This window comes from Melozone crissalis, unplaced genomic scaffold (assembly GCF_028551555.1).
Source record: "Melozone crissalis strain CALT ecotype California unplaced genomic scaffold, PUWL_Pcris_2 ptg000004l_1, whole genome shotgun sequence".
In the NCBI taxonomy this organism is placed as follows: domain Eukaryota; kingdom Metazoa; phylum Chordata; class Aves; order Passeriformes; family Passerellidae; genus Melozone; species Melozone crissalis.
This window is the reverse complement of record NW_026535782.1, coordinates 40,781,580-40,801,352: the sequence shown is the minus strand read 5'-3', so window position 1 is coordinate 40,801,352 and position 19,773 is coordinate 40,781,580. Positions and strand designations below refer to the sequence as shown.

The 19,773-nt window shown below is 44.1% G+C and overlaps 2 protein-coding genes across 3 annotated transcripts; one reads left to right on the top strand and one right to left on the bottom strand.

Moving 5' to 3' along the window:
• The first annotated feature begins 50 nt into the window (after positions 1–50).
• On the top strand, positions 51–15,119 carry XRCC6 (X-ray repair cross complementing 6). 2 transcript variants are annotated; one of them, XM_054279945.1, is made up of 12 exons: positions 51–182; positions 277–386; positions 478–616; positions 3,865–4,119; positions 4,935–5,118; positions 6,468–6,654; positions 7,848–8,016; positions 9,146–9,307; positions 10,197–10,326; positions 11,026–11,126; positions 12,700–12,813; positions 13,580–15,118. In XM_054279945.1, the coding sequence occupies exons 1-12, from the start codon at positions 95–97 to the stop codon at positions 13,774–13,776; spliced, it is 1,836 nt and encodes a 611-aa protein (XP_054135920.1). In that variant the 5' UTR covers positions 51–94; the 3' UTR covers positions 13,777–15,118. The 2 variants fall into 2 exon arrangements, with proteins under 2 accessions (XP_054135920.1, XP_054135927.1); XM_054279952.1 differs by lacking the exon at positions 3,865–4,119 and having other exon boundaries at positions 13,580–15,119.
• A 272-nt stretch (positions 15,120–15,391) lies between these two features.
• SNU13 (small nuclear ribonucleoprotein 13) lies at positions 15,392–18,862 on the bottom strand. Its single transcript, XM_054280132.1, has 3 exons — positions 18,787–18,862; positions 17,858–17,978; positions 15,392–17,287 (listed from the first exon to the last, which is right to left on the bottom strand). Exons 1-3 carry the CDS (start codon positions 18,787–18,789, stop codon positions 17,025–17,027), a joined length of 387 nt encoding a protein of 128 aa, XP_054136107.1. The 5' UTR covers positions 18,790–18,862; the 3' UTR covers positions 15,392–17,024.
• Between the last annotated feature and the right edge of the window lie 911 nt (positions 18,863–19,773).

The window sequence follows — 19,773 nt, the reverse complement described above, 5'->3', positions numbered from 1 at the left end:
CCCGGGCCATTTCCTCTCTCGCCATTGGTCAGAGTTGTTGCGGGGGCGGAGCGATCGGTCGGCTGAGCGTGAGCGGGGCTGTGCGGCGCGGGCCATGGCGGGCTGGGGGTCGTTCTACCGGGGCGAGGGGCTGGAGGAGGAGGAGGAGCAGCAGGAAGAGGAGGAAGGGCCTGAGACTGTCGGTAAGGGCCCCCCACCCCCTCACGGAAGGCATCCTGCTTTCCAGGCTCCACGGGTGCAGGGGCCGCTGCTAAAACTGTTTCCCCCGTTCGGTAGCGGAGCAGAGGTTTTCGGGCCGGGACAGCCTCATCTTTTTGGTGGATGCCTCCAAGGCCATGTTCGAATCCCACGGGGAGGCAGAGACTCCTTTCGACATGACCATCCAGGTAGGGATGGATAAACTGCTAAGGCAAGACTTTCACACTCCTTTCTGAAAACTATTTTCTTGTAATTTTGACCTGGGTGCGTTTTTTTCAGTGCATCCGGAATGTGTATACCAGCAAAATTATCAGCAGTGACAGGGACCTGTTAAGCGTTGTGTTCTATGGTACAGAAAACAACAAGAATTCGGTAGATTTCAAGCACATTTATGTTCTCCAGGAGCTGGACAATCCAGGTAAAGTGGTATGAAGATTTTGTAAAAAGAGGGAGTAAGGAAATTGGTGTAGTAGCATTGTCAGTAACTGGTCTCTCTAAAATCAGAGAGCTATCAGATAAGTTCTTACTGAAATCTACTCTTGGTGGTGGGGATAGATTTAGATATTTATTGAAAGCTTAGAAACTTCATAAGAGCCTAGCATTTTCTCTTAGAGTTGGTTCAGATCCTTTTCTATGCCTTTTCTTATATTTTAATGTGGTGGCTTCACTTGCTGTCTGCTGATACCTTAGAGTATCTCAACAGAACTCTAAAATGTCCACCAGAAAAGTGTGTGTCCATGTTAAGGCACCATGGATTCCAGCTTATGGAGAATGTCACAGAATAGCTGAGGTTGGATGGGATTTTGGAGGCCATCCTGTCCAGCCTTCCTGCTCAGGCAGTGTCAGCTAGAGCAGGTGGCTCAATATGGTAGCCTCTTTGGGGTGTTCCATCTCTTATTTCCATAATAAGTTCTGCAGTTCTTGAATCTCGCTCTTTCATTTTTTGAGATTACATACCATCTGCTTGATAGCAAGTGCTGGTTGCTGAATTGGAAAGGCAGCAGGAGAAGTGCAAAGGATACATGCTAGTGGTGACAGATTGTCTGGCAGTTGAGAGTCTTCTGGGGGAATTTTGTCTACAACTTTTAATACAGCCTTTATCTCTGAGGATGTTTGATTTAATTTTTTTACTAGGGGTTGCAGGTTTAACGACACAGGGGCTTCTCCTGAAAGAATTGAGCCTTGCCCTATTTTCAGAATTTATTACAATAGAGACCTGATAGGACAGCCTTAGGTTCTTCTCCCTTTTCTGGCAGACAGTGGCTTATAGGTCTTGTATTTCCACTTTCCTCCTCTTCCCTGCTTGTCCTTTCTCCCATGTTAGAGGCAGTAGCCTCACCATGAGGATAAAAACAGCACAGGTGAAAGGTGGGTGTTGGTCTGATGCCTTCTGAGGCTACCTGGAACAGAGGCTAGACAGTGTTAAAGGAATAAAGCAGGTATGGATTAAATGGCCTTCAAAGGATACACCTTGGGCAGTCCAAGAGCCTGGCTGTGGCTCCACCCAAGATGGATCCTCAGTCACGAGGTTTCACACTTCTATAAGTTTTGGTCCGTTTACATATTGGGGTTAATTGTCCAATTACAGCTTATGAAGTCCATCCTCCCAGATTGCTCTCCTCAATTTGCTGTTGTTTACACTTTTTGGGCCTGAAGCTGCAACAGTGTCCTTGGTTCTGGGGCTGGAAAAGGATTGCTTTGCCTAACTGCCCTGTGAAGGGAACTTGCTGACACTTTATATGACGCTAAGAGTTGCACACTAAGGCAGTACAGAATCTAGAAAATATGAAAGCTAAAACTTAAGGCATCAGTTCAAAAGGAGCAGAGTTGTGTATTTGCTGCTCCTGGAGAGCAGTCCTCTCTGGAGAAGGAAGAGATGCTGTAGGTGATCATTATGGAGTACAGCATTATGAAGATTTACGTTAAAGGACAGATGAGGAGATGAAAATAAAATAGTAAAGGCAGAGGAAAACATTTTCAAATGAAGTGTTTTAAGTGCTACAGAGCTTAAGTGAAGGACAAAGGAAGAAGCTCTGCAGGATGCAGTGGCTGAAAAATGAAAGTTTGTCTTCCATTGTAGAGTAACACGAGAGAACAGAACCTGCTGTTAGACAGGTGGCTAAAGGAGTCCTAGCTGGATTGAAATAATCCTCAGAGCTGCAGCAAGGCTGTGGACAACTGACCTGAATGTTGCTGTGCTCAGTGTGGTGATGTGTGGGCTTCATCTCACCTCTGTGTGCATCCTCTCTGATATGAGCGGTGAGGAGGAGGAGGAGCTCTCCACCTTCCCAGCACGCTGTGGAGATGCGGGATGCATTTCAGGCTCCTCTCTTTTCTGTGGTGGTGCAGCAGTCTGCTGTGCCTCTGCAGCAGGTGCAGTTTGCTGCCTTTGCAGCTGAGCACTTGGCATTAAGTGCAGGGGGTTTGCAATACTTTGATTCCTGTCTTTTCCCACAGAAAGAGCCCACATTGGTGCCAGGGCATTTTGGGTCCTCTTGCCCTAGCAGGTGCTTTCAGTGGTAAGTGGCTAATGATATTGCAGATGTTAGGCCATGCTGGACAGTTTTCCCAGCCAGGTGTTGGAAGGACATTGCTGTTGGAGAAGATGAAACAGGAAAGCCTTATAAATAAAAAGGAAAGCCTTATAAATGATTGCCTGGCAAAAGATTTTGAGAATATAGAAACTATAAGCAAGATTGAAATGAAAGCAAGCTTTGAGATACCTTAGTTACTGAACAACTGGAAAACAATGGTATGGCCAGACTGAGGGTAATCCCCTTTTGATGAAGCAAGACCCTCTGCTTGCAGACAGGTCCACAGGTCAGAGCAGACCCTACTAGCTTGGCAGAAGGGGTCCAAAGAGTCATTTTTAGGGTTTAAAATGTAACACAGTATGGTAATGTAAAGATTCTTATAGCCTGTATGTAAATGCTATAGGATTTGTATATTGTGCTAGATTGGTTAGTGAGAATTAGAATATTCCAACACAAAAGAAGATTTATTGTGTTGTAATGGGAAACTCGCTTTCTTACCCTCTTATCCTCTCTCTCTTGTTATCTTCTTGTATTCCATATTTCTCAAGTCCCCTACTGTACCAAGCTGTTCTTCTCTGCACCACAGTCCTTCAAGTGTCTTCTCAGGGGCTCCTCCTAGGCTCTCGCCCACCCCTATTTATTCCAGTTACCTTCACGAGCTACAGCTGCTGCCCAACTAAGGACTTCGCAGCTGTAGCTCGTTTGGAGTAACTAGGACCCACACAGATCTTACAGGGACTCTCTCCATAAGGACCCACTTATACATAGATCTTACAATACATAGATCTTAACAGGGATTCTCTCCATAACAATACATATATTCAGGCCCCCACATCTCTCTCTCATCCTCTCTACCCCTCTCCTCTCTCAGGCCTGCTCTGAGCTGCGGCTGGCAGCCCCCAGCAGGGCCCTGCACCCAGGCCCTTTGCAATAAACCCCATGTTCCATCACGTGGCTGCAGAGATCTCTCGTCTCTGTCCGTCCCGACCGTCCTGCCCCCCTGCACATTGCCACAGAGGTGCCTGGGAGCCTTCCTTGGCTGTCAGCTCTAGGGGACCCCTGGTGCATAGTCAGAAGAGCTCATGGTGCTTCTGGCAGAATTCCCAATGCCTGTGGATGCTGTTGCCCCCAGGTGCGAAGCGTGTTCTGGAGCTGGACCAGTACAGGGGAGAGGAAGGCCGGGCGCTGTTCCGGGAGAGCTTTGGCCACAGCGCTGACTATTCCCTGGGTGAGGCGCTCTGGGCCTGCTCCAACCTCTTCAGTGATGTCCGTGTCAGGCTGAGCCACAAGAGGATCATGCTCTTCACCAACGAGGATCACCCCCACGCCAATGACAGTGCTAAAGCCAAGCTGGCCAGGACCAGAGCTGGTGATCTGAGAGACACAGGTCATTCTTTCCCCTTTTCATTTTAGACACAGGAAACGTGGTGAGTCTTTGCAGCAGATGTTAACTGCGTTGCTGGTTTGTGATGGAAAAAGATGTAAAATCATTGGAACTGGGGAATGTTTCTGAAAGTTCCTAAACTAGAAATTTGGTATCTAATCTTAATTAGAATAGATGTTTTCTGATCTGGTATTCAATAGCTAGCACTTGTTTTCTAGGATCTCTTTCTAGTTTGATAGCATAAATAGGGACATGACAGGGCCAAGAAAATAAACTTTTCTTTATTATTGTACCATTTTCTAGGAAGGGAATAATAACACCAAGTTAACACAACAGGAAAATTACTTTAATGGTTCCATTTTGAATTAGCTGAAGGACATCAGCCTGGGCTCAGAGAGCAGACAGCATTAGTTTGAGTGTGTAGCTGAGGTAACCGGTAATGTTGGAATTCAGGAGATGTCCTGGATCTAGAAGCTGTGAAGGTTACTTAATCCATTAGCCCCTATAATTAAAGGAAAGGGGATTTTCTGAACTTGTTACTCCCCTCTATACCTGAGGTAAGATTATATTTTATAGGAGCTTTCATTGCTGTCTGCATTCTTAATTGGAGAGGAAACATTTTCTATTCTGCATTGTTTTGACTGAAATTAATATTCCCTTTCTTCAGAATATTTCACATCTGGTGCAGATGACAGTTTGGAGCTTATTCTTACTTAAATTATCTGTGTAGATAGAGAAATTTGAGAGTGCTGAGATACATGCTGATGCAAGAAAAAAGCAGTTTTTTATCCTGCTCTTATCTCTTCCATTGTTTCTAGGTATCATCTTGGACCTGATGCACTTGAAGAAGCCTGGTGGGTTCGATATCTCTTTGTTCTACAGGGATATTATAAATGTAGCAGAGGATGAGGACCTTGGGATCCAGCCTAGAGAGTCAGAGAAACTGGAACATCTCATGAAGAAAGTACGAGCAAAGGAGACAAAGAAAAGGGCTTTAGTCAGGTCTGTGCCTACTCATGATGCATCTTTCATTCAGCAGGGACACCTGATGTTATTTTCAGACTGCATCTCACTTTCCTCTTCTGGAATGATTGGTCTTTAAAGGCACTTTAAAGTGCTTACATTCCTCAATCTTAATTCTTTAGTCCAAGATTGGTGTTTCTTCTGTAGTTTCCAAGGATATTTGTGGATGAGAAGAGCAGAGTGGACCTCTTGTTTCCTCTGTGTGATATCTCCTGTATTGAGCTTGGCCAGAAATTATAATTTGTTAAAAAATTACATAATTGCCAAGTCCACTTACTTAAAAAGCTACAACATAAAAAACAGTGTATAGTGAAATCTGATTGAAATTAGGCTTTTCTTGCCAACACTATCTTTAAAAAATGCATCTGAATGTGAATGCTAGGTATTTTTTCCTGTTATTAAGTAATTCTGTGTTGCCAGTCTGTCTAGGTACTTGGCATGGATTCACACAGCCTTGATATTTCTAATCTCCTACTAAAAGATTAGAGATACTTAAGAAAGATTACAGGGATCTTGACAAAACAGATAGAAAGTATTTTTGGAACCACATGCTCTATAACAGTTGCTTTTTTAGGGAGTGAGTTCATAGCAGAATGCTGTGGAAGCACAGTAAGACCTACTTTCTTTTTCCCAGTAAATATTTATAAGGTATCCCAACCTGAGCTGTAGTCACTGGCATTCTTGCTCCTGCTTGCAGCCTTATTTTCTTTTCTGGCAATGTTCCTTAAGTTTTCTAATAGCTGGGGAGGAAGAATCCCAAACCTTTCCCAAAAAGGTATCCCAGTGATACCTTTACAAGAGAAGAAGTTACATTTGTAGTAACTCACTGTTCTGCTCCCATAACTTGAAGATTACCTCTATTTTTAAACTTTTACATGTAATTTTTTCTCTAACATCTGATTTATATTTTTTCTTAAATCTTGGTATTGTTTGTCTTAGTGATTTTTTTGGGGGGAGAATTTTGCCTTCTGTGCAAACAGCTGTGAGAATTCATGGACATTACAATAAGCATAATTGGGGTACCCAGATGGGGACTTGTCCTGTGCACTGTTTGAGCATAGTTACCCTTCAGTGAAAAAAAAAAGGTCAAAGAAACATAGTAAATTACTTGTGTTTAGATGACTTTTATGATGAGAAATGATGATATTGCAAAAATATTTTTATTCAAGTGAGATTATGACTCAACTGATAGTATGTTTCCCAAGATATATGCGATTTTGGGGGAGGAGAACAGGAGGTCAAAGGAAATAACTTATATGAGGGAATGATTTTCTTCTGCAGTCGTGATTTTTTGGGAATCTCAAGTCTGTATCTGCTTTTTTACACAGGCTAAACCTGCATCTGGGCAAAGATGTGGCCCTTTCTGTTGGTGTTTACAACCTTATTCAAAAAGCTTATAAACCACATCCAGTGAAGCTTTATCGGGAAACTAATGAACCTGTTAAAACCAAAACAAGGATGTTTAGTGGAAAAACAGGCAGCCTGCTCCTGCCCAGTGACACTAAAAGGGCTCAGGTAACTTTTTGATTATGTACCTGCTTTTTCTTGTCTCTGATGTGTGAGGGAGATGCCAATTCCCTTGCTGCTTTTGTTTGTATTGCACTTTCAAGATGAGATACAGAAATATTTGCATGTGTATGCACCTGGGGACAGGCTGGTGTGGAGAGCTCTGCAGGGTGAGGATGGGTTGTCTCCCTGGCCTGGCTGTCATGGGAAGGCATAGCTGTCAGGAACACAGGTAATTTCTTTCTGTAAGGCAGAACGCGGTTGTCAGAGCCTGACCTTGTGTGACCCTGGGCCATTGCCACTGCTGCCAACTTTTGGTTTGTTAGGAACAGATTGGGTCCATTTTGTTAAACATACAAGTGTGAATCACAGGGGAGTTGGAGCTGTTTTCCAAACAAAAGGCATGTTTCCTTTGGAGGCTTTTGTATAAATTTTTCTTTGTTTTGCCTTCCCACTTGATGGTTTGGCTGATGTAAATTGAGTGTCACGTTGTAACGAGCACAGCTTTATTTCAGAACAGGTTATGCAGTTGCTAGGTATCCTGTCACAAGTGTGCTTTGTGTCTTCTTCCATGTTGGTAGTTCTTAAAGTTATTGTCTTAAAATGAAGTATTTAGTCTATTTATAGTGGATATTAGTTTATTGAAATAAAGTATAGGAGATAAACAGAAAGCTGAGCATTAAGCCTTGATGTTTACCTTCAGCAACTGGACTTTAATATGATTTTGATTTTGTGAGGCATGGGTGGTGCTACAGAAATATTGTTTCTCAGTCACTGTTTCTGTCAGGAGCAGGTAGCTGACTGAAGCAAGTTTACAATTGGACAGGACCTCTGAAAAAGTCTGGTATAACCTGGCCCAGAGTGAAACCAGATCAGGTTGCTCAGGGCTTCTTGGGACACCTCTGAAGAACTCCAGAGATGAGATGTGACAGCCTCTCTGTATCAGGGCTTAGCCATTTTCTTAGAAAAGTGCATTTTGCTTATGTTCAGCTAGAATTTCCCTTGGGATAATGGTCACAGACTGCACTTGCCAGTTCAGTGTGCACTACTCATGAGGGTTTACACTGTCTTGTCTATGCCCTTCTTTTAAATAGTGGAACACAGCAATTGCATCCTCTTCCTGCACTTCCTGCCCTGTCCTGCCTCCTGGTCCTCATTTTTTTTATGCTGGCAGCTCTATCATCTGCTCTTCCCTGGTTTAGACATACGGAAACCGACAGATTGTGCTGGAGAAAGAGGAGACGGAAGAATTAAAACAGTTTGATTCTCCAGGTTTGGTTCTGATTGGCTTCAAACCACTTTCAATGCTAAAACAGCACCACCATGTCAGGCCCTCCCAGTTTATCTATCCTGAGGAGTCCCTGGTGAGAGGTAAGCAAAGATGGCAGGAGAAGATTTGTCACCTTGCATTAGTGTAACTGCTGATCCATCGTGAGGTTGGGTGGGGATCATTGAGTGTAAAAGCTTTGTCTAATTTAACAATTTGCCAATGTTAAGAAGAACTGAATTAACTGTTATTGCCCCTCTCAGCTGCAGATATGTCTTGTTTTCTTCTATAGCAGAGCAGCCAATTGTGCTTCATGTTTATCCATCATGACAAGCAGCCAATTAAACCAGGCAGATGTAGTCACAAAGTACTTGTTTTAGCCATTCATGAAAATGAAGGATCCTAGTACCTGACAAGAAGGTAAAGATGGTTAAAAAAGCCCAAACAAAACCAACCAGCAACAAAAAAAGAAAAACCTAAACCCCAAACCAGAGGAGATAATTGCTGCTTTTAATTCCATATCAGTAGGAGTGGAAACATGATACTCAGGAAGTACAGTTGAGTTAACAGCACTTTACAGGCTTGTAAAGAGAGAAGGCAAGGCCATTTAGAACTGCTTATTTTTGCCTTTTTATATGTATACATACATCTGTTTATTTAGAAATATATCCCAATCTGCAGTAGTAAGAAAAAACCTTTAGCTCCTCCTTTAGCAGTGGCTAAAGAGCGCGGAGTTATGACCAAAGGTTTTGCAGTGTCTGATTAAAGAAAAACCTTTATGCTTGCTTCTCTAACTGCAGTTTCCTGGCTCAACCATGTTATTTATGTCAGTCTTTCCCTGACCACCATGTGTGGTGAAGTATACCTGAGGTAAACATGTGCCTCAGAAAGAGTACTGAAGTCTGAATTCTTAGTGTGTTACTTCCACAAAAGGTCTGTGGTCTGCTTCTATTGTGATGTCCCACCAAACAAAAATAGACTTTGTAGAGAAAATTTCACAGTATTCAATCTCTCAGATGGTAGTGATTTCACTTCTTCCACCAGAAGTCTCACTGCTAGTCAGGAGAGACTCACTAACATTGTCCATTTTGAGTCTTCTCCCTTCCAGAATTTGCTTTTTACCTCCACAATAATGCAAGCATTTCCAAGAAGTCACAGGGTTATATCTAGGGTTATATAGCAGAGCAAAGGAGCAAAGCTGTCAGTCTAACCAGTCCCCTCTTTGCTTTGCAGGGAGTACAACTCTGTTTAATGCCCTCCTGATGAAGTGCTTGGAGAGGGAGGTGATGATGCTGTGCAGGTACACCCCTCGCCGCAATGTCCCTCCTCGCTTTGTGGCCCTGGTTCCCCAGGAGGAAGAGCTGGATGAGCAGAAAGTGCAGATAGCCCCTCCAGGTATGGGGGGGGATGCTGCCTTTCCCTGCATGGTTGGATGCAGTCAGTGTAATGGCATCCTCTATTGAGGGAAAATATTCCTAGTGCTACCCCCCTTAAAACTGGGGAAAATGCTTTCCAACATTCCTTTTCTTCAGTTTTGTCAGTGTAAGCATCTGATGTTGAATCTATTTTTAAAGCCCCAATTGCATCAGTGCTTGCTCAGGTATGACCTGGCTAGAGTGTTTTCCCTGCCTTCTACCTATTTTTTTGCAGATTCAAATAACTGCTGTAGAAATGAAAAGCCTGTTTGAAGAATAGACAATGTCTTTTCTTGAATTATGTTGTATCCTTGAATAGATTGTAAAGTATTAAATAAATAATCTCACGTATAATGAGCCTCATACCACGTCAGACGAATGGGGAATGACTAGGGAGCAGATCTCTGCTGTTTTGCATTTTCTCACCTCTTCAAGTGCAAAAACATCTTCTGGGAGAATGTAAAGTAGGGAAGTAACACTGCTTGTGTACAAAGTAAATAATTTCAGAATAATGTGGGCAATATCTTGATTTTCAAACAAATCTTTCTCAAGCTCAGACCCAGTGGGAGGAGTGGACTGGTTGATCTCCTGTGCATAAAGCAAGTCTCTGGTATTCAACTGGTAGCTATGAATTTAGTCTGAATGTCTTTCACAAAGCCATTAGTGATGTTGGTTACAAACGTTGAGATTGGGATTGAGTGTCCTGCTGTGGGCACTTGGAAGTATTATGGACTGCTGTTGTTAACAGCAAAACAGGTAGGTAGTTTGGAGTCATCAGACCTAGATAATAAGCATCTTGTTTTTTCTATAAATTATTTTGAGACCATTCTTCTGTGTAACTGTTGTCTTCCTCCCTCTCTTTTGTGTAGGTTTCCACATGATTTTTCTACCCTATGCAGATGACAAACGTAATGTTGATGTTACAGACAATGTGCCAGCCAGCCAAGAGCAGGTGGACAAAATGAAGGAAATAATTCAGAAGCTGAGGTTCAAATACAGGTACCTGGAGACAAATAGGGTGCAGGGGGTGGCATGGGGAAGAAAGCACAACCATTGCTTGTTCTGTTGCACATGTTGTTCAGCTGTGGTGTTCCTGAGATCAGATTTTGATGTATTTTGATAGAAATTGCTTCTCTTTGCAGTAGCTTTGTCCAAACTTTATTCTTAATCATTCTGGATACCCAGGCACCACAATGCTTTGTGTAGCACATTCTGGAGTTCTTTGTAGAATTGCTCTTGTTCTCTGGGCTGTTGTCATTTGTTGCAGAGGTATCACATTTTATTGTGGCTCTGCCACTCTACAGCAGATCAGACCCAGATCATTTAAATTAGAGCACTTTAGAAAGAAGAACTAGGTCTTTTTTTTCATTACAGCTGGGATAAATGCTCTCAAGTACTTTCATGGGAGATTTTTTCCCTAGATATGTGGAAGCCACCATAACTGTACATAAAGTATAATATCACTATCTCCTTTTGCTTCATGCAACTTTCTAACTCTCACACACCATTCTTATGCGGTTGATACATGACAGGATAGTGATTCAGCAGGTAAATTGCAAAGAGGAAAAGCAGTTCTGATGTGGTGGATTGTTGTGTGGGAAAGAGGGAAGTTTTATTCTCGCATAAGTTGGTGGTAGATCTTGTGTTTTGTCTGTCTTCTTGGCAGCATGCATTGACATTTTGGGGGATTCTTGACAGGGCTGACAGCTTTGAGAACCCAGTTTTGCAGCAGCACTTCAGGAATTTGGAGGCTTTGGCGCTGGATATGATGGAACCAGAACAAGCTGAGGATCTTACAAGTGAGAGCTATTGGCGGGTGTGAAGGGAGGCAGGGTAGGGGACTTGTGACTTTGTTATGAGTCAAATATGTGCTACTACAAACCTAAATGTATTTTAAGAAATATTTCAGTTGTGTGCAGTTTCACTTTGTAGGATTCTGGATTGGGTCCATTCTGAAATACTGAAACCTTATTTTCTATTGCTGTCACTTAAAAGGTAAAGAAAAAAATTGCTCACTTTACCATCCAAAATTAAAATTGAATCACCTTTTTCCTATGGTGAGAAATATTTTCTCTGAAATTCCTCTGTTCAAGATTCTCATTAATATTTCAGTGTGATAAATGGAGTGAATGAAGGGAATTATTCTGCTAGGGGCAGTGCTGCCACCTAGTGAGGGGGAGAGTTTAACTGTAAGTGAATTGTATCACCGCAGAGCGGGTCAGGAGTGCAGGGACCACAGTGGGTCATCTGGTCCAACCCCCCTGCCAGCAGGGTTATCCTACAGCACATTGCAGAGGGTGCATTCCAGGGAGTTCAATTATTTCTCCAGTGAGGGATACTCTACAACCTCTGTGGGTGGCCTGTTTCAGTGCTCAGTCACCTTCCCAGGAAAGGTTTTCCCCCTGTTCAGATGGCTCTTCCTGTGCTTCAGTTTCTGCACGTTGCCTCTTGTCCTGTTGCTTGGCACCACCAGGAGCCTGGCACTATACTCTTGGCACCTTCCCTTCAGATACTTAGATGAGGTTCCCCTCTCAGTCATCTCATCTGGAGGCTGAACAGTTCCTTCAGACTTTCCTCATAAGGAAGCTGTTCCAGTCCTTTAATCATCTTTGTTGTCGTCTGCTGGAGCCATTCCAGGAGCTCCATATCTCTCCTGTACCGGGGAGCTCAGAAATGGATGCAGCATTCCAGATTTCCAAACTCTTGATATTACCAAGAGCTGTAAATTTCTCATTTGGGAGTATCATAACACAAGTATTTGCATTTTTGCATGCTTGCAGGACACTTGTGGACTCGTTATTACAGAAGCACAATTGTGTCTGGTGATGTTACTGAAAAACAGTCAGACTTGTTAGCACCAATGCAGCTTTAAAAAGCAGGTGTTCTTTATTACAGTCCTGGATGCATGAAGGATATCTCCACCAAAATCGTGCATCTCTAGTACAGAAAAAGCTGTTTATGTAGGTTTTCTCAGAAGGAACATACAAGTGGTAATCATTTCCCCAAAATCTTTAACATGTGTTAATTCTCCTTTGTGCACAAGTTCTTCAGTCCCAGGGGTCTCTCTCATGGTCATAGACCCTAAAGTTACAGCTGGGTGCTTGATGAACTGGTGTTACATCCCAATACAGAGTGCAAGTTGGCATACCTAAGCTGGTTCATGTTTTGTGAGTCCCTTCTTGGTGAATGTTTAACATGATCGTACAAAATAAAGTATTGTGTGGTTCCATACACTAATGGTTTTGTAGAATGAGCATTGTATTTTTCCCACCAGGTGAGCTGATAGTTCATCTGGCAACAGGGATGGCCTTGCTTGCAGGCTTTCTTGTGATCACACTGTTTCTGAGAGGGCAAATCTTTATCTTTTGCCAGTGCCAAAGTCTGAACAGATGAGCCACAGGCTGGGCAACCTGGTGGATGAGTTTAAGCAGCTGGTTTATCCCCCTGACTACAATCCTGATGCAAAGGCTGTAAAGAGAAAACAAGGTAAGTAGTGGTGGTGCAGACACAAAATACAATGTCTGTATTCTGTTAAGAAGGTCCTGTGTTTTCAGTTTGTCTCATAGTTTAAAGTAGCTGCTTGTGCAACAACTCTGCTAATCTCCACAATGAAGTATTATATCCAGTATTGCTTCTTAGAGAGCAGAGAATATTGTGGTGTCCAGTTGGAGAGTTGCTGGAGTGACAAAATGCAGGGTGAAGTATAGGCAGTAACGTGGGTAAATGACTGCAGAATATGTACATATAATTTTAGCATCTTTCTGTTTTACAACAGAATAGTGAAATCACTTATGCTTTCAGTTTGTCTTGGTGAGACTTTTATGCATGGGCTGTTTAGCAAGTCCAAGATGGGCATCTTATTGGCTAAATGTGTAAGCAATGCTGAAATCCATGGGTAATTTGGGAGTCTATGAAAGACTGCATAAAGTGAGTGTCAGCTGAGCTCCCTGTGGAATCATTGCATTCTGCTGTCTCAACGAGAATCCCTTAAAAGTTTCATTTGGAGGGTGATGCTTTCATCACAACACACAGTTTCATACTTCAGTTAAGATCACTCCTGTCAATGAAATACTGCATGACTTACATAGTGCCTAAGTTACCTGTTTCTTAAAAGAAAACATGAAAACTAGGTCTGTGAGTGTGTGGCTGTTTAAGTACCATATGCTAATGGCCATTAACTATGGTATGTGTAAGAAGCATTGATGTCTTTCTAATTTTTAAAATCTTTGTGATCTAAAATGTATCTTTCTAGCTTCTGATGGTCAAACTGAGAAGAGGCCCAAGGTAGAAGTCTCAGAAGATGAGCTGCGGTGTCATGTGCAGAAGGGCACTCTAGGCAAGCTCACTGTACCTATCCTGAAGGATGCATGCAGGTTTTTGGGGTTGAGGAGTGGAAGCAAGAAGCAGGAGCTTGTGGATTCTTTAACTGAATACTTTAATGAGCACTAAGCTGGAGAGGGTGGCCCTGGTTTACTTCTGTCTGCTTAGAATCTTGATTGTCTTATGTGGGTGCTGTGTCTACTTAATCTTGCTATGAAAGAGATGGCAACTAAGTGTTGCTCTGTAGCAGTGGAGAAACTTTTTTCTTGTGAAACATCTCTGCAAAGTTGGATTCTGTTGACAGTAGGTAAAGGCAGAGCTAAATTCCCTGTGAACTCAGGTCACCCACTGCACATGGACAGAGTTGTGCCTTGCTGGTTTCTTAATAAAAGTTTGGATCTTTTCCTTTGCAACACTGACTGTGCCATCTCAGTATCATAAAGACAGCAGAAATCATTTCAGTGTAAGAAAACACAATGATCTGTGTTAATGGCACCACATGAATCCAAGCAGCAGATTGAGTCTGTGTCCTAACAGAGGGTATAAATATGTGTTACTCTCCAAAACAGCCAGTATCAGTACTAGTAATCCAATTGGGTTCTTTTCTGCCATCACCATTACAAATATTACCAGCAGATCTTAAAAGAAAAAAATCATTACTGGGAAGCAGTATCCAATCCCTTGGGCAAAAAGCTGGCACTTAAATCTGCACACACAGGTCTCCCATTTTTAAATGGTAATAGCAGAAGCTGGTTTAAAAATGGAAAACAAATTGTGTTCCCCGGAAGGCTGCAAGCATTTATCCCAATTAAATTACTGAGATGGCAAAGAGCTTTTCTACCTCTCTAAGTGAATGAGTCAGACTATTGTGCAGGCTTCTGTACTCAAACATGTGCTTTTAAAATAGAAGAATAGCAAGTTATGGAGACAGCCCTTGTTTCATACAGTATTTTTACTTTTTTAGTTGTACTTAAGAAGGCTGCAGCTAGGTGTTTTGGGTTTTAGACTTCCATCCCTGGCATACCCCACCTGTCTTGCAGTGCAAGATGACTAAAACCAATAAACAGTTGTTGCTTTTATCTTAGGAAATTACTAATTGTTTAGTGAAACTCTTAACATTTTACAGGACACAAACATTGGATACCTGAGGTGTCCATTTTGGTCTGCTTAGTGTTTTTAGTGTCCAGAGATTCCTGTGTGTGGCCCACAAACTGTCCTGTCACCATCTGTAGTGTGGCACATGTGGAGCCAGCTGTGACCACCCTTCTGGCACTGCGACTGTCCTAGCTGTGCCAGCATGCTGCTCATTCTACCTCCACAATTCCCCCAGAGAGCAGCTAGCCTGCACTGAGCTCTGCAGCACTGAAACTACGTTACCTGTTACACTTCCAATCAGCCTGGATTAGTTATTTTTAATAAAGATTTGCCTAAGCACTCAATTTATTTTGCCCTTGGGCAATGAAGTTACTCTAAATGCTTGTCTTAGCAAGGCTTGAAGAGTGGAATAGTGAGACTATCCTGTCTGTAAGCCTGTGAATTGAATTCTGCAAGTAGCCTTGTTAACATCTCTCTTGCCTTGCTAACCCTCAGGCACACTACGTGCCAGGCTTTGGATGATTGTGGCATGTTTGTTCTAGGTTATTAGATCTGCCTCCTGGCTTTCTTTTTTTTTTTGTTCTTTTTAATAGCAGGCTATCACATTAAGCAGAAGTTTAAAAGGGATGGTGATGGAGTGCTTCAGAGCAGAAAAAGACAGTTTTGCTTGCTCAAGTATCCTTTATTTCTGCTCCTTGTGTGCTTTCTCTTACATCATCTGCCTTGGTACAGCAGGGCAAATCCTTGGCAAAGCTGTAGCTCTTAACACAACTAGCTCAACAGTCAGCATCAGTAGAAGGGAACAGGAGCCCTTCTAAACCTCATACAAATAAAAGGATTCTGAAGTATTTGGATCAAGTTCATCTCAGCAAGGATTACTGGTATCAGCCATTTACTAAAATATACAAACGTGATGTCTTCAGTCTTTCATAAGCTCACTTCAGCTGCTTGGGATGTACTTATGAAAGGTATGAAGTTAGTGCCTCTGTGGAAACATTACAGAAAATTTTATTTTCCATTCTGCTATTACACCCAATGGAGTTTCCACACTATTTTGCTTTGGCATCCTGCAATAGAAAACAGGTTTGATATTCCAACACAAAGGTTTAAACTTCTGATTAGAGCAGAAGTGCATTTATTATACAATATGTATTTAACTAAAACTAGATCCATAAAACCACCACTGATCCAGACTGCTGTTGGTGCTCCATGCTGTTTTTCCAGGACATGAGATGATCAGCATTCTGTTCTTGAGACATGTATTAATTTATCTGAAAAATGATTTGTTCTCTGTTTCCTTGGCATCTTCAGTCAGGGGACTATAGAGTGCAGTAGTTAAAAAGCATGGCACTTTTTGTAATTAACAGTCAGATGTAGGGTACTCATCAGCCACAACAGGCTGCTCTCTGCCATGTGTTTTGTGCTTAACTTCTCTAGGAAGCCCAACCTCAATGGTAACAGTCCATGCAAAGGAAACTGAAAGAGAACAAATTACTGCACTGCAATAGCCTTTAGGCAACCTGTGAGCAGGTCAGCTTTACAAGCAGAAACATTCCAGTTAGTTGCAAATACTTCACCAAGGGAATGACAATTCTATTTAGCTTTGCAGCAATTTTATTTTTTCTTAAAAAGTCACTATTTAAAAATAATCAAATTAAGAGAGTTCTTCCCCTTGCGTACTGCCATAAGATTTCTGCTTGCCATGCATCTCTAAGAGAAGTCTCTTGTCAGGTTTCAAGAACAAGGGCTGTGCTGCTCTTGGCTCTATCTGCTGCTACACAGTAGCTGCTGCCTGCTTTATACCTGCCTATGCTGCTCCATTACTTACTGACTCCAGCAGCCTGATCACAGGGAACCTTTTCCTCAGTAGCCTCAACCGTTCAGAAATGCAGAGTTACTCACAGCTGCTGGAGGCTCAAGCTTGGCAGAAATAGTGCACCACAGAGAAAGCTGATGGGTGGGTTAAAAAAGCCCTGAGCAGGCAGACAGGAAGACAAGGGGAGGACTTTGTTTTTTCTGTCCTTCTTTCAAACATAAAACAGGAAACACAGTTGTACAGTCACTTTTCAAGAAGTAATACAATGAGAATGAAAATGTTGGAGTGGAATAATAAAAAAGTGGGGGGATAGGAGGCGGAAACACTAAGAATTAAGCCATTATTAAACAAAAATGTGGCATTTTAAAATGAAACATTGATATCAAAACTATCGTCTCAACTGAAGCTAAACAATAATTTCCCCTAATTTGCACTTTCTATTTCACACACACACTCGCATGGGCACTTAGACCAAGAGTCTTTCTATGGCTTGTTGTACAGACTGGATCTGAGGCTTTAGCTGTGAGCCCTCCTTGATGGTGATGGAGCAGGCGATGACGGGCCGGGAAACGCCGCACGCGCGGCCCAGGGCTTGCTTGGAGCGCACGAACACGTACGGCACGTTCTTGTCCTCGCACAGAAGAGGGAGGTGCAGGATGATCTCCAAGGGCTCTGCATCTGCTGCCATCACAATGAACTCTGCTATCCCTCTGTTCAGTGTTTTGGTGGCTGTAAAAGAAACTGGAGTCAGTCTAGGTCTTTCTGGAAAGCACATCTAATGTTAAACAACTTCAGGAAGTGCTGGAAGTGGCTTCAGTGGGAAGAGATCTAGTGCATGAGACATGGGTTCTAAGAGATTGCTGAGTTTCTATCCTTAGGAATTCTGGGTTTTTTTACAAGTTGACTAGGTGAAGCCCCAAGCAACTGTGAAGGGAGGTTGTGAGCAGGTTGCACTAGAGGTATCTTCAAACCCAAATCTTACGGTTCTGAACTGGTTAGGCATCTGGTAACCCCAGTGCCACACCACTGAAGCATGCATGATTACAAACTATACACCAGGAACACAGTTTGGGAATCTACCAGAACTACATATAAATGTCAGAAAGATTACATCTTAGTTTTGTCCCTGAATCTTGTTAAAGCAGGCTTGAAGGAGGAGAAGGGAGAGACACACCTGCACTAGCCAGATCTATATAAAATGAGTGATCACAGCTACAGAGAAAAGACAATCTCTACCCATGGCATCTCACAAAATCCTTGTTGTGACTTGTAGCACACTTTTCAACGTGCAAGTCTCACCTTCATTGGCTCCCTTGCGTAGCTGCTTATAGTTGCAGGATTGCTGCACAAGGTCCAGCAGCGTTTTGGTGAGCTGTGCATCAGCCAGCGGGTAAGCTTTGGGATTCACTTCTGCCTCACTCTAAAGGAAAAAGTAAAGAATGTCACAATAGGCACAAAGGAGGCTTTGGTTCGATCAGCACTGCGCAGGCATCATGTCCACCACATATACTGATTTCTGAAGTTGTGTCTAATCTGCTCTGCCCAGACAGAAGAAACACCATTGCATTTTACTCCTAAAAGAGTAAGGATTCTTCTTGTATCAAAGTAAAGGGGAAAAATAAGAAAGATACGCTTTACATCAAAGTAAAGAGTGTATCTACTCACAATCTACATCTTACAAAGCAGTGCACTTATGAAGCAGTCTCAGGCGTTTTATACCACTAAGACTACAGAAAATGAAACACTTCAATGCACCTTAACAGTGCAAATTAAGAGACCAACAAAACTTTTGAAACAATCACCAGAAGAACACGCATCAGGGTTATTTCTGCAAACCACAAGTGGCTTCTAACGTTAACATGGGCAGCGGGGTGGCACAGCAGCGAGGTCACAAGCGGTGTTAGAGACTGGCGCTGGCAGAACCGCGGCCTCTGCGGCTCCTAGCACAGCGCGGGGGTGACCCCAGGCACAGAGTCCTCCGTTACCGGGTGTCCCCAGCACCGCCAGCCCCCCGGGCCTCCTGCCCCGCAAGCGGCCGCAGCCCCGCCTGCACGGCCTCCACGTGCTGCCCGCCGCGCAGCCGGAGAGCGGCCGCCCTTTACCCCAGGCTGGTGGGAGTGGGCAGGAGGAAGAGGAGCAGGGAGAGGAGAAAGAAGAATAGGAGGAGGAGGAGGAGGAGAAGAAGGAGGAGGAGGAAGAAGAGGAGACGGGGGTCCGACGCCACTCACCATGGCCGCGGCGCGGTGGCTGCAGTCGGCCCGAGCGCGCTGTGAGGGAAGAGGCGGGAGCGCTGCCGCGGCCGCCGGAAGGGAGGCGGTGCCGGGGCGGAGCCGCCGTCCCCAGCGGGGCGGAGCCGCACGGCAGCCCCGGCAGCGCCGATGGCGGCGGGGCCGTGCGGCGGTCACGGGCCGCGCTGGGCGCTGCCGCTGCGCCCGCCGCTCTGCCTCGCCTGCGCCGTGGAGACCCTGGGCGACGGCAGCGCCTCGGTGGGCAGCGCCTGCCCCGCCGCCCCTTCCCGTGTGCGGCTGGGCCGCGGGGCCCCCTGAGCGGCGGGGCTGCCGCTCTCCGGCGCTCAGCTGGGGGCCGGGCCCGGCCGCTGTGGCCCTTGGCCAGCCCTGTCCCCTCGGCAGCCGGGCCCTGGTGGCCCTTTTCCCCTCAGGGCGGTGGGAGCAGCGCGGGGCTCGGGCCCGGGGCCTAACGCGCTGCTGTGTTTGATCCTAGCTGGTGCGCAAGAAGCACGTCCTGTCCCGGCTCCAGGATGCCCTGGCCTGGCAGGCGCTGCCGGTCGTCCAGCTGCTGGCACCAGACGAGAGGGTGTGCATGCATTTGATAGGAACTCTCTTTGGTAAGAGCTCTCTGAGGCCTGGTGCAGCCGCAGGGAGGAGGTAGTTAGTTACCTTTTGTTGAATACATGTGAAGCTTCCCCACATTTGAAGCCAAGAAAAAGAGCAGAACATTGAGGTGCCTACCTCCATACTTCCACCGTGCTGTTCTGTAATTACTCTCTGTAGAAAACTGGCTGTCAGTGATTTAGAGTAGGTTAATTAATTTTCTCATTCCCCAGGGTGCAGGATTGCCATGTTCATAAAGCTTTTGCGGTTTTTCAAAGTATCTTGATGTATCTGTAAAGTCCTTCTGGAGAATAGGGAGTGCTTGGCATTTTACTCTCCCTGAATGCTCTCCATTCTGGTCCAATGCCTCTAGAGTTATATGAA